Source organism: Uloborus diversus, chromosome 8 (assembly GCF_026930045.1).
Source record: "Uloborus diversus isolate 005 chromosome 8, Udiv.v.3.1, whole genome shotgun sequence".
Taxonomy (NCBI): Eukaryota; Metazoa; Arthropoda; class Arachnida; order Araneae; family Uloboridae; genus Uloborus; species Uloborus diversus.
This window is the reverse complement of record NC_072738.1, coordinates 66,815,967-66,835,408: the sequence shown is the minus strand read 5'-3', so window position 1 is coordinate 66,835,408 and position 19,442 is coordinate 66,815,967. Positions and strand designations below refer to the sequence as shown.

General features: G+C 37.2%; 1 protein-coding gene across 3 annotated transcripts in view; it reads right to left on the bottom strand.

Annotated features, from left to right (window-relative positions):
- Positions 1 to 8,810, bottom strand: part of LOC129228176 (phospholipid hydroperoxide glutathione peroxidase-like) — a 39,254-nt gene extending 30,444 nt beyond the window's left edge. Inside the window, exons 1-2 of one of the 3 annotated variants that reach the window (XM_054862834.1) lie at positions 8,574 to 8,810; positions 122 to 221 (exon numbers count right to left, since the gene is read on the bottom strand). In XM_054862834.1, coding sequence (XP_054718809.1) covers positions 122 to 208 — 87 coding nt within the window. In that variant the 5' untranslated portion in view covers positions 209 to 221; positions 8,574 to 8,810. The remainder of the gene's footprint in view (positions 1 to 121; positions 222 to 8,573) is intronic. The other 2 variants (XM_054862835.1, XM_054862833.1) reach the window with 2 other exon arrangements.
- Between the last annotated feature and the right edge of the window lie 10,632 nt (positions 8,811 to 19,442).

The following is a 19,442-nucleotide window of genomic DNA, read 5'->3' as shown; positions in this document are numbered from 1 at the left end:
AACCAAAAATTTATACAGGTGTAAATTTAGAAAAAGGCACTACCTACTTGATTAAGAACAATTTAATATTACAGTATTAAAAAAAAAAATCATAAAATAAACATAAGGTTTATATACTTACCATTGTAGCTGCAAATGGGACAACTTTACTTTGTGAATCCCAAGCTGAAAAACAATTGATAAACAGACAATAAATTATCAATAGCATAATATGCTAATGCCTTTGATAATTTATTGTCTGCAGTTGTGATATCTTCAATAAAATATTAAAGTAGAGACTAATCTAACACATGAACTAAAAAATATAAATGCTAAAAATTTTATAGACTCATTTTAAATTTCATCATACTTTCAAAAAATTGAAATACCAACTGCCTAAAAGTGAAATAAGTAGTTTTAATTTAATGAATGCTCTGGTGGATTTTGGACTAAACTGAAAAATTTAAATTAATAATACATCCTTAATAAAAATCCATCAAATTTTAAATCTTGCATGTCTAGAATTTAAAATTCTACAAAACAGTTCAAACTTCTAAGCTATGACAGCATAGGTGGCTTGAAGTTGGTAACCCTACCTGAAGGGATCATATTTCCCCCCCCCCTTATTATCCCTTTGAAGTTTTAAGTTCATTTTGCTGATACATATTATCATTGTTTATTAAATCATAAGCCTTTTCAGAAAAGTTTACAACACAGCTGCTAATTAGCTGTGATAAAACAAACAAATTATTTAAAACCAAACTTATTTTCAGCTGTTAATTTCTTTCCAAGAAAGACAACAAGCATTTTATTCATTTGGCAGTTAGCAATTATTTATCGCTTGCAGAGCATCTCAAGAGAGCCTTATTTTTTTTGAAAAATTAGCAGATTTCATATAAGCTGATCCTTCTAATTTGACTTCAAAAAAGGTTCCAAAAATTATCCGTTTTATACACTGAAATATGTGTTATTTTGCTTTCAGATTTGCTCTTTCAATAAACAATTTGTGAAAGATCCGATCTTGTTTATCAGAATTTTGTGAAGGGTCCCTTTGGTTGATTGGATTTTTGTGACGGGTCTGTTAACGAACCCAAATATCCTCTGGACAGACCCCTGCTAGTGCACCAAAAAAGTGGAGAGGGTCAGAAGAGAAGAGAGGGGAAGGAGTTCAGGTAGACGGTACACTTTAAGTTCACTTCTGTTTTGAAAAATTGGGCAGTATTATTGGATTTTAATGTCATCAGGAGTGTTTCCATACTCCATACACTCTCAAACTTTTTTAGACAAATGGCGTATACCCTCAAGCTTCAAAAATTTTCATATTATGACACAGTATGTATATGATTGCGTACACATATTGTGCATAGTGGATTACTAGGATTGATGAGAACATCACTTAAGGTAATTATTGAAAAAATTATCTCCTAAAAAAACTTCTGGAAATGGCCTCAAAAATTGCGACAGGTAGCCACGCAGTAAAGTTTTTCTTTCCAATTAGAAGTTCTATTTTAATTTTTATGAAAAGAATAACAAGAAAAGCATAAGACTCATGGACTTAAGTCTATTCTTTGTTTAAACAAGTGAATTCATCAACACTAGCATTTTTGAATTACACTGCTCAAAACAATTAGGGGAGCAATCAAAAATGTGAAGAAAACCGTGCGAGACAGCCACATATTGGCAAACAATGGATAGTACACACGTATCAATGCGCAATACAGAAAAAAAAGGTTAAAAAAAATGGAATTACGCTTTAGTTCTTGGAAAATATGGACAAAAACATGAATAGATTATCTAGGGCAACAATTTGGCTATATGAAAACGATGAAAAAATATACTGTTTAGACATGATGCATAAGTTTTAATAGGGAGTATGGTCTCCTCGAACAGCTAAGACTGCTGCACACCTGTTTACTATGGGTGCGATGAGGTTTTTGATCTGACTGTGGAGAATACTGTTCCACTCCTCAAGAAGTGAAATCTCCAAGTCTTGAACAGTAACAGGCGGCCTTGGTCGCGCAGAATTCGTCCTCTGAGCATGTCCCAAACATGCTCGACTGGATTCAGGTCAGGAGAGCACGCTGGCCAATCCATACACTGTATTGTTTCAGTTTGAAACATGTTCTCCACCAGATGATCTCTATGCGGTCGGGCAATATCATCCTGGAAAACAAAGGAATTTCCAATGGCTCCAGCGTAAGGGATGACATAACGTCACAGTATCTCGTCTGCATACCTTTGGACCGTCAAAGTGCCATTCCGAAAGATATGCAGGTCCGTACGTCCGCCTATGCTGATTCCACCCCATACCATCCAACCAACTCATCTGTATTGTGACCTTTCACGAATGAATGCCGGGTCATTTCGAGTGACCCCGTACCTCCATACCAGAACACGTCGGATGTCGCACTCCAGACTGATTTGGGACTCATCTGTAAATAACACTTGGCTCCAATCATGTTGCTCCCAATCTCGATGTTCAGCAGCCCATCTTCTTCGGTTCGCACGATGGCGTGGGGTCAACGGAATGCAGACCATTGACCTATGTGCATAGTGCCCTCCCTCATGAAGCCAATTACGTACTGCTTGGCTTGACATCCTTCGTCCTGTTGCCAAGAGCAACTGTCTTTGCAGCTGTGTAGCATTCTCTGTTCTGTTTGGACGGGCTGTTAACAGTATATACCGGTCATCAGTTGCTGTACTGGCTTGTGCCCGACCTTGCCCTCGTCGACGTCTAACATTTCCCGTCTCTTGGAATCGATTCTACAGCCTTGCAACAACACTTCTGGAGACTCCAACAGTGTCTGCGATACTACGTTATGTTTGCCCAGATTCCAGTTTGCCTATGACACGCCATGTCATGGATTCCGGTAAATCACATTGTTGAGACAACCTCAATTAACCTTGTCTAAGAAAAAATACTGCGTAATCAAATTCCACAGTTACGGCAATAAAACAGACTTTTCTACAACATCCCGATTTCTGCCCTTATCTCCTTTTTCTGGTTTTTGACGTCATGAACTATGATTTGCATATAAAGTTTTCTTCTTCCGTTTTCTGGTAGGATTTAAATTATGGATTATTCATTGTATGTTACTTATTAATATGCATCTTTGCGTAATTTTGTTAAAACCATGTGCTCCCCTTATTGTTTTGAGCAGTGTAGATCCTTAGAAAAGTGGAAGACCCAAACCCCTTTACCTTAGAAAGTGAGTGGGCAGTCTATCCTTCCCTATCCCCCCCCCAAGTGTGCTTTTAAAATTGCATTATTGACAGGGGCACTTTGATGGAAGGTCACTCTGATCGACTAAAAATGTGCTTCTTCGGAAAACAGTGTCAAAGATTTAGCACATTTTAAGACAATGTTTATAACACTCAGATTTCTTTTTTAAACCTTTTGAAATTGTTTTTAATCATGTCTAATGAATATTCCTTCTTATAAGATGGTTAGATATTTCTTTCATTCTAACATTCAGAAAATTGGAAGTCTTAACAATTTAAGAACTTTCTTACACCTAAAAATTTGAGTTTGGGACATTTTTGAATGAGGAAAATTGATGCACTGGTAACCAGGGTTGGTAAAAAAAAACCAGTTTTTTTTTTCCAAAAACGGTTTTTTTGGTTTAAACCAGATTTTTTGGTTTAAACCGGGTTTTTTTGGTTTAAATACTATTTGCGATAAAAACAATTTTCGGAAGGTAATTAAGGTTCCATGTAATTAACAGTTATTCAATAGTCACATTATACCTAATTTCTTGATTAATTAAAGAGATTAGAACAAAATCTTGTAACTAAATTAAATTAAAATAGCTTTCTGCGGGGAAATATTGATTGAAATGTTTGACTTGATTAACATATTAGTATGCATGTATATATAGACTCTTTATGATACAAAATACTGGCTTCATTTTTGATTTCATCAAATGAAAGCCAGATTAGAGTTTTTTTTCCTACCAGAACTAGACATTCTTTTTAAAACAATATGAGTAAGTAACTTTTGTAAACTGCACAGGTTAGCTAAGGCAAAGCAAATACCAAAATCCCAATTCCAATGAACAAAAGGGGGGAAAAAAACAAAGAATTATCTGCACCCAGTAGTCATAAAGCAGCATAGGTGTATAGCCAATCAAAATCTTTTGAGCACACAGAATCAAAAAAAAAAAAAAAAAAAAAAAAAAAAACACCAATGGAGAGTAGTTTATATGTGAAGATTTATATATTTCTCAATCAATATTTACACATACATTTGCATTTTGTTCTGGGAATTAAATTTATCTTTTAATCTTCCTACATTATAATATAAGTAGAGACGTACCAAGTAGCACTTTGGCTGAGTAGCCGAGTACCCTCGGCCTTTTACTACTTGGCCGAGTACCGAGTAACTCGGCCTTTCACTACTCGGACGAGTTTCCCAGTACCAATTATGTTGAAAGAAGGACCACCGACACACACCGATGAATTTTGAACTTATTGAAATAGTAGTATAGACCTGCTTGTCCATATAATAGTTTTTAAACTAAATTCCTGCTGAAATTTAACTACAAAATTTTGTAAAAATAATATTTTTTAAATTAAAAATGAATAAATAAAAGGTATGACTTATCAAGTTGGAATTAAAACAAATTATACAAATTTATTCATTATAGGTCTAGTTCGCTAAACATAAATAATTTTTAAAAGCAAAAAAACAAATATGCAGGAACACTGCAGACACGTTTTTCTGTGTTACAGGGATCGTCTTTTCAGTGCATAACATGTGAACTAAAGAATGTAAAGGCATACGACAAAAAATTAGACTTTTGCCGGATGCCTTTAAATCAACGAGCTCACATTTTGTGCATTGAAAAAGAAATTCCTCGTAACGCCAAACACGTGTCTGCAGTGATCCTGCACTGTGCTTCTAACGTTGTTTTATTTCCTTTTATTTTTAAAGCTAAGGTATTTTTATATATCTTATAACTAATTTCAGTTTGCAGCAAAAATTCCATATTTGCACAATTTTTAACAAAAAAGTATTATTAACTTTCGAGACATTCGAACCAAGATTTATTCCATTGAAGTATTTCAAACTCCATTATTCTCAAAATTTAAATTGTAAATGGTTGCAGAAAATTATATATGCTTGTGCTATTTAGTAAATTTTAATACATTCAATTTTTTGCAACTAATCGATATTGGCCGAGTATCTGATCAAAATTTGGCCGAGTACCGAATACTCGGCATATTGGCCAAGTAGGCCGAGTAGTTACCGAGTACTCGGTACGTCTCTAAATATAAGGAACAATTATGTATCATAATATGAAGTATAAACTTTTTTTTTAAATTTGATTCAAAAAATATTATTTGTGTTCACCTGCAGAACAAATCTTAATTTTTAGGTGCAAACAATTAAGTTAGACTGTTGATTACCTTACAAGTCAAAGTTAAAATTCCAGGAAAGTGCAAATAAATGGGAAAAATGTCACACCCCTGCAACAGGAGTGAGCAATATAATGGATTGCATCTACAATAAAAGATTCAATCCTTAGTAAATCTTAACTAATCATGCAAATTAAGCATAATGAAGGAAGTTGACTGAAATCTGCTTTATGGCACATATATGAAATAAAAAATATATTAATATTTTTTTTCGATTAAAGCTTGTAATACATTTTGAAGAGGCAACTTTGCAATTTTAGTATTTATCTCTGCAACTTAGCATAAATGGAATTTTACATTTTTCAATATGTGTGGGGAAATCAATGTAAACCTGTAAAATGGATTTTTTTTTTCTGGCTTTTTTTTTTTTAAAACCATTTTTTTAAAAAATCGCATGGTTTTTTAAAAAAAAACAATTGATTTAAACCGTGGTTAAAACCATGGTTTAAACCAAACAACCCTGCTGGTAACCATTTCTCTTGATACATGTTTAGAACATTTTTAATGCCAAACTAATAATTAGAAAATTTAAAACAAAAAAATGACAGGAGAGCAATGCAGTCTACCTATATAAACTGCGGCTACAACATTACCAAATAATTAGCAATAGAACAAAAAAAAGAGGCAATGTATACTTTACACAACAATATTACACATTAAACTTTTATTCATATACAGTAGAAGATCGTTACAACGCCGACCTGTATAACGCAATTCTCTATAAACCGCAGTACTTTTCAGAAGTAAACAATAGGTTTTGAAGTTTAAAAAATCCCTCTGTTTTGCTTTGCAAAAATAAAAATTGTTAGGCATATTAAATTTTGAAAGTTTTTCATCTTTTCATCTCATTTCAAAGCTTTTAAATTGAAAATTAGTACTCATAATAAACAGAAAATATCAGATGGCTCTTGAAAATGCAGTAGTTATGCAAACCATGAAACTAGCAGACGTGCAGGAATTCGATTGTGAAACGTATTTATTTTTGAATAACTAATTGTACTATTGGTGCTTTAATACTAATTGCAGATAAAACTCATTCTTAAGTGCTAATATGTTCTGAATACTAGTTTCAAAATTTGTGAAATGATCTAGATAACGCAAAATCCTGTATTAAACGCAAAAGCTCTGGTCCCAAGGTGTGCGTTATAAACAGGGTCGCCAGACGTCCCGGATTTCAAGGGACAGTCCCGCATTTTGAAAAAGTGCCCTGCATCCCGGGAAACTTCCATACGGGACGGCTAAAGTCCCCTATTCTAGCTGATAACAATATTTTACAGAACGAGACATTATTTCAAAGGAAAAAACAAAGTAAAACAAAAAATGTGAAATAATGAGCAATAAGAAAATCATGTAGCAGCAAACACAAAAATTGTTTTTGTTTGTTTTGGTTTGTATGTTTTTGTAGCTGAGGAGCCGAATGGTTGCGACCTCTCAAAAATCCCCCCCCCTCCCCCAGTTTTCACTTCTAAGAAGCCTGTCCCGTATTTACTGTTCTTAAATGTGGCAACCCTGGTTATAATGATCTTTCACTGTACTCAATTCCTTCGTATTTTAAGATTTGCAAACCAAAATTCTAAAATATTTTGGCAAGGTGCTTTATTTTTGATATGTATATATAAAAGCAAGTCTTTGAAAAATGAACATTCTTCTCCATTATCTATCATTCTAATTTCAAAACATTGTTATTTCATTTACTGAAATTCTAAATTTCAACGACATACTAAGGTTACTTTGCTAATGTTTTCCTTTGATATTGTTTTCAAAATTATATCAGATATGATGAAAAAGCTCCCCTTCCCCCTCTTTTCTGCCTCCTTGTGTTCTCTTTTGCAAAAATTGAAACACTGCAAAGAAGTTTTTGCTTCTCATTTCTCCCTAAAATTCATTAAACAAGCATTTCCAAGCAATCGATACCTTTCTTTTCTATTGGGATTTTTACAGACTCATTTATTCTTCCTAGTCACTTCCTCTGTTTTACATTTATTTTTTTAATAATATTTTGTAGGTTTGAAACTTTAACTAACACCAAAACTTAATATTTTTGAGTCTTTTCTATTTTTACTATATATTTTAAAGTTATGGTTACATATGTTTGAATAGGGAAACTCAAAGTTATTTATGCTTAGAGTTTGATTTAGTTAAAAAAATATTTTATTATTTAAGTTCTAAGAATTATTTTATGCTATTTTTTAAATGATTATCAAAATAGAAACAAACCAAATATTTTTTTTTCTTTAAATGATTTTTAAACGCCATATATTGAATCGCTTTTCAAAGTCACAAAATGCTCCACAGAACGACTGAAGTTCTTAAGTCATAGAACTCCAATCCAAAATAAGCTAAAAATTTTCATTCTAGCACTTTATTCATTTGCCCTGTTATCCAATTTTTTCTTTTTCCTTTATTCAAAATTAAAAAAAAAAAAAAAAAATGTGTTTGTCCATTTGTTACCGAGATCTCCAGGAACTAGGTATAAAGTCGGATGATACGTAAATTATTTATACATTATGGTTTACTAAGATCACGAAAAAAATCACCGTAGTTGGAGAAAATATTAGGGCGCTTTAAAGTGCTTTATTTTAATTTCCATTTTGGAGAGGGATCTCTGTCTATAAAGCTATTCGAATAAATTTTGTGGTAAATAATGTAACACAAAAAACAAAAGAAATCCAATGATAAAGTTTTAATATTGGCTCATTTTCATTCAAGCACACCTGCTAATCCAAGTCGTTACAAGTGTTGTTTTAATGCCCTTGAAAATAACTATAAAGGTCAAAGCTTTTCTCAATTTAAATTTGTAAGAGTGGACAGGAGAAACACAACACTAGTTCTTTTTTCACACTGAAAAGAGAGTGTTTTATTTTTAATCTCATTTGCACAGCGTTCTTTTTAAAAGTGGAAAACATAATAAGCAAACATTTAGAGCAACTGCGTCAATTCCTGTAATGTTCTAATTCAATAGTTAAATTTCGGATTTCTCTTTTTTTTTTTTTACGTCCTCAGAATGAAGCACATTTTGCAGAAGAAAAGCCAACTTATACAGTAAAACGTATCGCACATGGCTTTTTTATCGACTCAAATTATTGAAAATTAGTCTTTAATTTTACAAAATTCGGTATGACATTTTTATAAAATTGTTATTTGTTTGATAAATGGAAAACTTTAGCTATACTTACAGAGAAGCTTGCGCAGAAACATGCAAGAATACGCAATAACAGCAGCCGAAAATATCAATAATATAAATCGATTCGGTATCATAAGAAGTCTACCTGTACGTAAAGTGCTGAATCATGAGCGTTGGAATCGGAATTTGCCCTTCGGTGGTCCTTTTATATAATAAGATAACGGAGTAATGAATGAAAATCTAATCACTTCGACTTGTAATAAAACTCACCAAAATGAGTTTTCTGAAAGGCTGTGGCTATTGCGCCGGTAACTGGCTCAATAGCTCCCCAGCTATTGCGCCGGCATAGCCTCAGGCAATCATGTTCCCGGCATCTATTACCGGCGTAATAGCAGCAGGGCTATTGAGCCAGCAATTTTTTAAGGCGTAATAGCCACTGGCTATTGAGCCAGCAATTTTTTAAGGCGTAATAGCCACTGGGCTATTGAGCCAGCAATTTTTAAGGCGTAATAGCCACTGGGCTATTGAGCCAGCAATTTTTAAGGCGTAATAGCCACTGGGCTATTGAGCCTTAATTTCGGATTATTATATCCCAGGGGTGTCCACCTATTGGGGATCATGGCGCAGACTGCGCCATTGAAATTTTTAGGGGTATTTTTCTTACTTTAAGAGGGCTCTTGCATTTTGGGGGGGGGGGGATCTTCGGGAAATTTAGGGGGATGCGGGATTGTCCCTTAGGTTTGATTTTTGGTTAAAGTCAGGGATGCCCATTTAAGCGGGGGGGGGGGGCATGGCACAGACAGCGCCATTGAAATTTTTAGGGGGGTTGAAGAGTATTTTTCTCACTTTAAGGGGGGCTGTTGATGCACTTCGGGGGGAAGTCTTCGCGAAATTTAAGAGGATGAGCGCTTGTCCTTGGGGCAGATTTTTGGGTAAAGTCAGGGTGCCCACCTATACGGGGGGGGGGTATAGCACAGACTGCGCCATTGAAATTTTGAGGGGCAGTTTAAGGGATATTTTTCTTCTTTTAAGGGGGTTCTTGCATTTCGGGGGGGGGATTTATGGTGATGCCCCTATTTCCTTGGGGCTGGTTTTGGGGGTAAAATCAGGGGGTGCCCACCTAAGCGGCGGGGGGGCATGGTGCCGACTGCGCCATTGAAATTTTAAGGGGGGGGGTTTGAAGGATATTTTTCTTACTTTAAGGAAGTCTTGCATTTCGACGGGGGGGGGGGGGGGTCATCGCGAAATTTTGGCGGATGCGCCCTTGTCCTTGGGGCTGATTTTGTGGTAAAGTCAGGGTGCCCACCTAAACGGGGGCGGGGGCCTGGTGAAGACTGCAACATTGAAATTTTTTATGGGGGGTTTAGGGGGGTATTTTTTTACTTTAAGGGGGCTCTTGCATTTTGGTGGGGGTTAGGGGGGATTGCGCCCTTGTCCTTGGGGCTGATTTTTGGTGTAAAATCCGGAGTGCCCACCTAAGCAGGAGGGGGCATGACGCTGACTGCGGCATTGAAATTTTTAGGGGGGTTTGAGGGGTATTTTTCTTACTTTAAGAGTGCTCTTGCATTTTGGGTGGGGGGATCTTCAGGAAATTTAGGGGGATGCGCGATTGTCCTTAGGTTTGATTTTTGGTTAAAGTCAGGGATGCCCATTTAAGCGGGGGGGGGCATGGCACAGACAGCGTCATTGAAATTTTTAGGGGGGTTGAAGAGTATTTTTTCTCACTTTAAGGGGGCTGTTGATGCACTTCGGGGGAAGTCTTCGCGAAATTTAAGAGGATGAAGCGCTTGTCCTTGGGGCAGATTTTTGGGTAAAGTCAGGGTGCCCACCTATACGGGGGGGGGGTATAGCACAGACTGCGCCATTGAAATTTTTGAGGGGCAGTTTAAGGGATATTTTTCTTCCTTTAAGGGGGGGTTCTTGCATTTCGGGGGGGGGGATTTATGGTGATGCCCCTATTTCCTTGGGGCTGGTTTTGGGGTAAAATCAGGGGTGCCCACCTAAGCGGCGGGGGGCATGGTGCCGACTCCGCCATTGAAATTTTTAAGGGGCGTTGAAGGATATTTTTCTTACTTTAAGGAAATCTTGCATTTCGGGGGGGGGGGGGTCTTCGCGAAATTTTTAGCGGATGCACCCTTGTCCTTGGGGCTGATTTTGTGGGTAAAGTCAGGGGTGCCCACCTAAACGGGGGCGGGGGCCTGGTGAAGACTGCGACATTGAAATTTTTATGGGGGGTTTAAGGGGGGTATTTTTTTACTTTAAGGGGGCTCTTGCATTTTTAGTGGGGTTAGGGGGATGCGCCCTTGTCCTTGGGGCTGATTTTGGTGTAAAATCCGGGGTGCCCACCTAAGCAGGAGGGGGCATGACGCTGACTGCGGCATTGAAATTTTTAGGGGGTTTGAGGGGTATTTTTCTTAGTTTAAGAGTGCTCTTGCATTTTGGGGGGGGGGGATCTTCAGGAAATTTAGGGGGATGCGCGATTGTCCTTAGGTTTGATTTTTGGTTAAAGTCAGGGATGCCCATTTAAGCGGGGGGGGGGGGGGGCATGGCACAGACAGCGTCATTGAAATTTTTAGGGGGGGTTGAAGAGTATTTTCTCACTTTAAGGGGGCTGTTGATGCACTTCGGGGGGAAGTCTTCGCGAAATTTAAGAGGATGAGCGCTTGTCCTTGGGGCAGATTTTTGGGTAAAGTCAGGGTGCCCACCTTTTACGGGGGGGGGGGTGGGGTAGAGCACAGACTGCGCCATTGAAATTTTGAGGGGCAGTTTAAGGATATTTTTCTTCCTTTAAGGGGGGTTCTTGCATTTCGGGGGGGGGGATTTATGGTGATGCCCCTATTTCCTTGGGGCTGGTTTTGGGGTAAAATCAGGGGTGCCCACCTAAGCGGCGGGGGGGCATGGTGCCGACTCCGCCATTGAAATTTTTAAGGGGGCGTTTGAAGGATATTTTTCTTACTTTAAGGAAATCTTGCATTTCGAGGGGGGGGGTCTTCGCGAAATTTTAGCGGATGCACCCTTGTCCTTGGGGCTGATTTTGTGGTAAAGTCAGGGTGCCCACCTAAACGGGGGGCGGGGGGCCTGGTGAAGACTGCGACATTGAAATTTTTATGGGAGGGTTTAAGGGGTATTTTTTTACTTTAAGGGGGCTCTTGCAGAGCCTGATCATCCTGACATTGGACATGGGGCACATTTCTATTTCAGGGCCCCCCCTAGGGGCCGACTAAGATTTTTGAAGACACGGGGCACGAAATTCATTTTGTGCATTCCCGCTTTTTTTTATATGTTGGAAGCAATAAAATATTTCGATACTTGCGTTTTTCACACAACCATACTAAATTTGGTGGTACCTCATATCACAATGTAATATCTACATTTAAAATGTAGAAGAGATATATATAATAGTATACAATAAATAAATAAAATGTGGTTAAACTTTTCCCGTGGCAGTAAACCGTAAATACCAAAATTATCTATGATATAACTTTTAATAGTAAATACAGACTAAATTTGGAGTGGTTTTCTGATTTGAAAAGAGATCACATTTTTAAGGGGAATTTTTTCATCAACAAATAGATTTTTTTCCTTGTTTTGGCATTCGCAAAACTATCAATGATATCATTGTACTCTAGATTCTGAGTGAAATCATTATTTTATTTCAGTTAACAACATGATAAATTAAGGGGATTTTGGGCCCCCCTGAAATCTAAGAGGAGGGGCCTGTGCCCCACATGCCCCTGCGGTAATCAGGCTCTGGGCTCTTGCATTTTGGTGGGGTTAGGGGGATGCGCCCTTGTCCTAGGGGCTGATTTTGGTGTAAAATCCGGGGGTGCCCACCTAAGCAGGGGAGTGCATGGCGCTGACTGCGCCATTGAAATTTTTTAGGGGGGTTTGAGGGGTGTTTTTTTCTTACTTTAAGAGGGCTCTTGCATTTTGGGGGGGGTCTTCGGGAAATTTAGGGGAATGCGCGATTGTCCTTAGGTTTGATTTTTGGGTTAAAGTCAGGGATGCCCATTTAAGCGGGGGGGGGGGGGGGGCATGGCACAGACAGTGCCATTGAAATTTTTAGGGGGGGTTTGAAGAGTATTTTTCTCACTTTAAGGGGGCTGTTGATGCACTTCGGGGGGAAGTCTTCGCGAAATTTAAGAGGATGCGCCCTTGTCCTTGGGGCTGATTTTGGGGGGAAAAGTCAGGGGGTGCGCACCTAAGCGGGGAGGGGGGGAATCATGGCGCCCACCATTGAACTTTTTAGGAAGGAGTTGAGGGGTATTTTTGTCACTTTATAGGGGGGGGCTCTTGCATTTGTTGAGGGGGGAGGCTTTGCTTAATGTAGGGGGATGCGCCCTTGTCCATAGGGGTGTGGACACCCCTGAATTCTACTATTGTGAATAAATTAAAATTGGTTTTGCTTACTGCAAAAGAGCTTACGAGATTTTCACGTCTGTATCTGTTTTCAATTCAATTTCAATTTTCTAGTGTGAGATGGAATTAAGGTAGTTACATATGGAAACCTTAGTAAATTACTTATCTCTTGTTTTTTTAGAAATTAATCCGTCTGTTTCAGAGCTACGGGAGTCGGAGTAGTTGGGCTAATTTTGGGGTAATATGAGGGGGGCCCACCTTAGCGGGGGTAGGGGGTCATGGTGCAGACTGCGCCATTAAAATTTTTAGGGGGGTTTTAAATGGTTATTTATCACTTTCGAGGGCTTTTGCTTTTGGGGGGAATCTTTGCAATTTTTAGGGTCAATTTTTAGGGCAAGTCCACAACTCTCCCATCTTGTGGAGCTGGAGTGGGGACTAATCTTTATGTAAAGGATTTGGAGTCGATACTCGAATGTTTAAAATTTACAAAAATCGGATCTAGAGTCTGTAATTTTCATTTTAAGATCACAACTCTCCCATTGAGTGTATGATGAATTTTGGGTTAAAAGAGTCGGAATCGGTTACTCGAAGACTTTAAGATTACAAAAGTCGGAATCAGAGTAAATCATTTTCGTTCCAGTCCGCAACTCCATCATTGCATGAGTGGAGTTGGTGTCGGTGCACGCAGGTTTTAAATTTACGAAAGTTGGATCCGGATTCTGTCATTTTCCCTCCAAGTTCTCAACTCTTCCATTGCTAACGGAGTCGGAGTCAGTCGGAGGAGATTTTGGTACAAAAGAGTCGGAGTCAGTCGGAGAGATTTTGGTACAAAAGATTCGGAGTCAGTACACAAATGTTTTGCTTTAAAGAATGGGCGCCCATATAGTGGGGCAAGGAGGGGCTCGAGCCCTCCCCCCCCCCCCTTGAGATTAGAACTCTTTTGGCTCTTAGTGCTTTTTTATTTGCATAAATGTAAAAACATTTCTTCTCCAGCCATCAATAATTAAGTTATTACAAATGTCAAATTTTAATGACTCTAATCTGTCCTGAAATCGGTTTCCATGGAGAAAATATCCTGTTAAACCAAGGGGAAAATATGTGAGCCCCCCTTACAATTTTTGCCCTATGGGGGGCGCCCTTGATTTAAAGATTTCAACATTCGAAATCGGAGTAAGTCCATTTTCTCTCCAAGCCCGCAACCCTACCCTTGCTTGTTTGGCCGGAGTCTGACTGATTTTGTGTCGGAGTCGAAGGTTCTAAAATTCTCGGAGTCAGAATCGCTTACCGGTTAGTCTCCCTCCAACTCTGCAGCCCTGGTCTGTTTAAGTATCGTGTTTTCACTGTATACTTATCAACTAAAGTGTATATAATTTTATTAAAACACAGGTAGTTTTAGTTAATAATGCGTATTAGAAATTTCCATTGAAACCATTATTTTAGAGGAGAGGATGAAACTAATCATGAGAAATAAGGAGAAAAAAGGGCAGTTTAGATATCAGAACAACAATCAATTTTATTTCATTCTTTTCATGAGTTTTACTCTTTTTCAAAGAAAGAACTCCGATAAATTTGAGTCAGGGTTTAATCTTCTAAATGAAAGCTATGCAGAACGATTAACGGCGATTAACAGCCAAAAGTAAATGAAAGATTTTTTTCTTTTCTTCTCACCAAAACAGTATTGTAACCCCTTTGCAACCTGACACCCCCCAACTAGCAAACCCCACTCATTCCTTGAGGATTCGGGACTTCATAGCAAGGTGCGAAAAGGAAAGTGTATGTTTCAAGCAGGGATGGCATTTCAGCGTTTCATTTGGGGGATCGAGTTACTTAAATATGTATTACCTTAGTGCGGTACCTCGGATGGAATAACTGAGCTGGTGGTGTATTTTAAGGAAGTCATACATGCCACAAATACATGCCAACAATTTCACCATTGAAAGAATTGTTTTGCAATAATTCTTCCAGTCATCAAATCACTGCTTTGAAGTTATAGAGAGATTTTTTTATGGTTTTAACTTTCAAAGACCATCTTGCGTCACTCCGAGATTGCATAATTATAGAGCCTTTATAAAAGGTATTTGTTGATATGTTTTTTTTTATTCAATAAGCAGATGCATTTTTAAGAAGTCCCTGTCAAGGGCGCCCATACGCAAAATTTTAAGGGGGGGGGGGGGCTCAAAAATTTTCCCCATGGTTTTAGCAGAATAATTTCCCCGTGAAAAACCGATTTCAGTACAGATTAGAGATATTAAAATTTGATATTTTTAATAACTTTATTCATTAATGGGGTGGAAAAGAAATTTTTATACATTTTTGCAATGAAAAATGCACTAAGAGTAAGGAAGTTCTCATTTCAAAGGAGGGGGGCTGGAGCCCCTCTATATGGGCGCCATTGGTCCCTATGAAAGCATATAATGCAGTGAGCAGCTGAAAACGTGTTTCTAGCAAAAGATAGCTATGAACACTCATTAAATAAATATACACTTAAAAAATGAGCGTAAAAGTGAATGTGAAAATCAAGGAATTTTCTTGTGAAAACCTTGCAGCCACACCATTTTGCACAAGCCTCTCATATTGGACATACCATCGTTACACTGGGCACACAAGTATGAAATATTTAGCCTATATGAGGAAATGTCTTCTTTAGTTAAAAATTAACCATTGTTCTCCTTCTATGTTTTGAAAAGGCCGGGGGAAATACTTTATGAATCATCCAAATAACGAAAAACCCTTTTTCTTGTCTGGGAATGTATCGAGTATCATCAAATAGTTATTGAGAACCAGAGAGAGTTTTGTTTTAATGAACATTGATTTCCATAAAGTGAATTCACCCACTTTCTATCATTCTGCTCAAAAAATTTGGGGGTGCAACCCCCCTCTTGACCCCCTATTTGCCGCCCCTGGCAGGTCCGTGTCCAGATTTTCATAAAGGGAGGGGTTTTAATCTTACTTGGGGGTGGGGGAGAATTCAATCCCTCACAACCTTTATTAGTTTTTACTACAAATTATCGATCCCAGTATGGCGTTTATGCACCTGTAAGTTCTGCAGTAACCTTCCCCCCCCCCCCTTCCCCCTAGAAGAATAATTCTTGCTGCTCAAGTGACCAAAGTATTCCTTAATTTTACAGGTTCACTTTTATCAAACCTTGTTTGTTTCTTTTTAATTAAATCTGTTAACTATGCGGTTTATTGCCAACAAGTATTAAAAACTCTCCACGAATTCTTTTTATGTAAGAGAATGCATATCAGATTTTATGTTCTGAAATAAGGCTTAGAACGAGCAACAATCAAATATGAAGTTATAAATGATTAAAATAGTTGTCTAGCTGCCTGCCATTATATAAAGAAAGTATAAAACAGTTGTACTTATCTAATTTAAAGTCAGTAAATTTGTTTATAAAACATAAAGAAATAAATGATTAAATTAATAAACTAATTAATTGCCATCCTAAGAAATAACTTTTTAAAGTTATATATATCCTATTGAAATAGAAAATCTAAGTCAGCACATGAGTCAAGAAATTATAAATAATTATATGATAAACTCCTATACCCGCTTTGCCCAAAAGCACGTTTTTTATTTCAATAATTATTACCTTAAATTTAAAAAAGGAAAAAAACGAAATGACTGTCGTACTGTCTATTTTTAATCTTTCATTTTTCTAAGAAATTTTAACTGCATGTGATAGGAAGGATTGACATTACATTGTTAGTAAGTAAGAGAGAGTACCCCATGATGTACGGGGGGGCTCGACCTTCGAAGAATTTTGAAATTTGTAGTTTTAAAAACACCATTTTAGGCGTTCTTTGCTTATGTTAGGAGGAAAAAGGTACAGGGGTCTCAGGGGAAATTTCTAACTGAATGTTGCTATGAATTTTTTGGATAATCCGAGTTTTCAATAATCCGAGGTGGATAATCCGAGGGTGGGGCGTGAGCCTCAATTACCATGAGGAGAGGTAGGTAAAAAGTACGAATAATTTTGACTTCATTCAAATTAAACCTTTTTTCATTATAGACATCTGGAGAGAGTCTTGTACTTAACTTTCCAAGCCAAAACACAGAGAACAAAGTATAAGGCGAGAATATCTGAAATGAACTACCCCCCCCCCCCCAAAAAAAAAAAGGAAGATTGAACACATATTGCTGGCGATCGACGCAAAGCAGCTAGCAATTCTATTTGCTGTTTAAATTGGCTCCAGATTTTCTGTATACAGTGTTGTGACAGCTTGATGTATGCGAAACGAATAATAGAAAAAAACCTCCGCACTGATGAACTGAAGGAGTTCGGAACTTGCGGGGCTACTGTCAGAGCCGTATGGTCCCGAGGGTTCATTTTCACATCTGCACTCATTTAGGATGGAAGGGACGAAACATAATTTGGAAAAATAACGCACTGCACAAATCTTTTTCAGGGAAACCAGGTGTTATTTATTGATGAGCTCGGGAATTGATGAGCCTTAACTCAGATGACTATTTATTTGAGTAAGGGAAGAATTCTTACGACGTATAAGTCATAAACCCATAATTCACAAACCTAATTCTATGAGATGTACTTCGGACTGATAAACGGAAATGATAATATGCATATCTTTTATGCTTGCCACACCGAACTTTCCATGACTTCTTCGGAATTCTCATCGAAAGATTAAAACCATTATTAATTCCAACCATTATAACCATTACATTTGACGAAGTGACCCTACGGTTATTTTGATTAAGATTTATACTTCTTAGATGAAGGGGAGGATAAAACTTTGATAAAGACATTTTTTTTGTTTTACGATTGATTGGTTTTTACCGTTCTTTTTTTCTAAACTCAGTAAAAATTAACTACTTAACACTTGTGCTCCTGTGTATTGATTTCCAAACTTCCTATCATTCAAATTTTGGAGGGGCAACATTTTTTTTTTTTTTTTTTTGCTCTGAGACGTTTTTTTTTTCATTCAAAAATAGGAAAAAAAAATCATTAATTTACATTTAGCCGGAATATTTACAAAATAAAGCAACTAGACTATTTCTGCGAAACGTCCGCCAAACTTCCACTGATTATTGATTTTTCTTTTTCATTCATGGAGTGGTTAGAATTTTCAAATCTTTTTCATACAAACGTTCCTTGCGAATTTTTGCCCGATAATCTCGCTCTTTCAATTTATTGTTCTTCATGTTGAACTTTCACAAAGTTTTGAAATCATTTATAAGAGTTTAATAAATCGAACAAACTCCAAACTCGACTGTGCGTATTCGTAATAGTAACATTCAATTTCTCATACGGCTGTATGTTCAGTCTGTCCAAGAATAAATATTTTATGCAATATGACATGCTATTAGATGAAGGGGTTCAGAGGCTCTCTCCCATAAATTTTTCGAAATTGTAGTTTTAAAAACCAAAATTTTGACGATCTTTGATGATATATTAGAGAGAGTTCAGGGGCTCTTACCCAAATATTTTCGAAATTCAAGTCTAAACGTGATAACAAGACAAGACAATAAATAAGACAATATTTGGTAAAGTTAGAAGCCCAACAGTTCTTCAAAATTGAAGCTTCGAAAGCGCTTTTTAAAACTATTTTCTATGTTTTGTCTGTTTGGAGACTCTTTTCTTGAAGTTTATCGGAATTGAAGCAAAGGAAATGAAATTTGAGATGCGCTGTAATTATGGGCGGAGGGGGAGGGGGGGGGGGGGCGTTTGGATTCGAAACATTTTGAAGACTTTCCTATTTTTAGATGAACTAGAAAAAAGGGAAAAAAATGAAAATAAGGTTACGAGGGGAGGGGGGGGGGCACAGTTTGCTAGGTAATAATCTGCAGCTATTAAAAGGTTTGCATTAAGCAATTTTTTTTTTCTTTTTAATAAAGAATTTACCTATTTTTTTTCTTTGAAAAATAACTTCGTTTTCTGAAAACGCGTTCTTTCTTTTTCTTCAATAATAAAGAATACTTAAAAAAAATATTCAACTCAATTCTGAGGGGGGGGGGTACAGGGGTGCCCCTGTTTGGCAAGGCCGTATCCAGAAATTTTTTTCGGGAGGGGCCCGGATTAGCACATTGCCTTAACACACACACACACACACATATAGTATATATAGACACAACAAACGCATAAAAATGTTAACATAGAAGACTTTTTGTCTCGATTTTTAATGATTCCACTGTTTGAACTGTTGCTATTTTAATTTCTTATTATTTTTTTATTCACCTTGTAGTGGTAAGGATAACAGGAGAGTGTCCCTTTAAGTCGGATATAGAACATCCATAATTTCAGGGGGTTCGGAGGTTTTTCCCCCGAGAAATTTTTGAAAAAAAAAATCTGTATTTTGAGGCTTTATATTAGGTAATTGAGACTACAAAAATATGAAAAAAAAAAAAAGAGGCAAACAAAGTCTTTTAAAAGTTATACATTCTTTTGCAAATCAAGATCAAACAAAATAAAAATTGCTTGCTCGACAAATCATGGAACTTAATGGACAGAGAGGAAAAACGAGAGAGGAGAAAAGAGAAGCACCCCGCCCCGCTCATATCGGCTTTTAGTGAAGTTTGTTTTTGATCACTCCCCCTACCCCC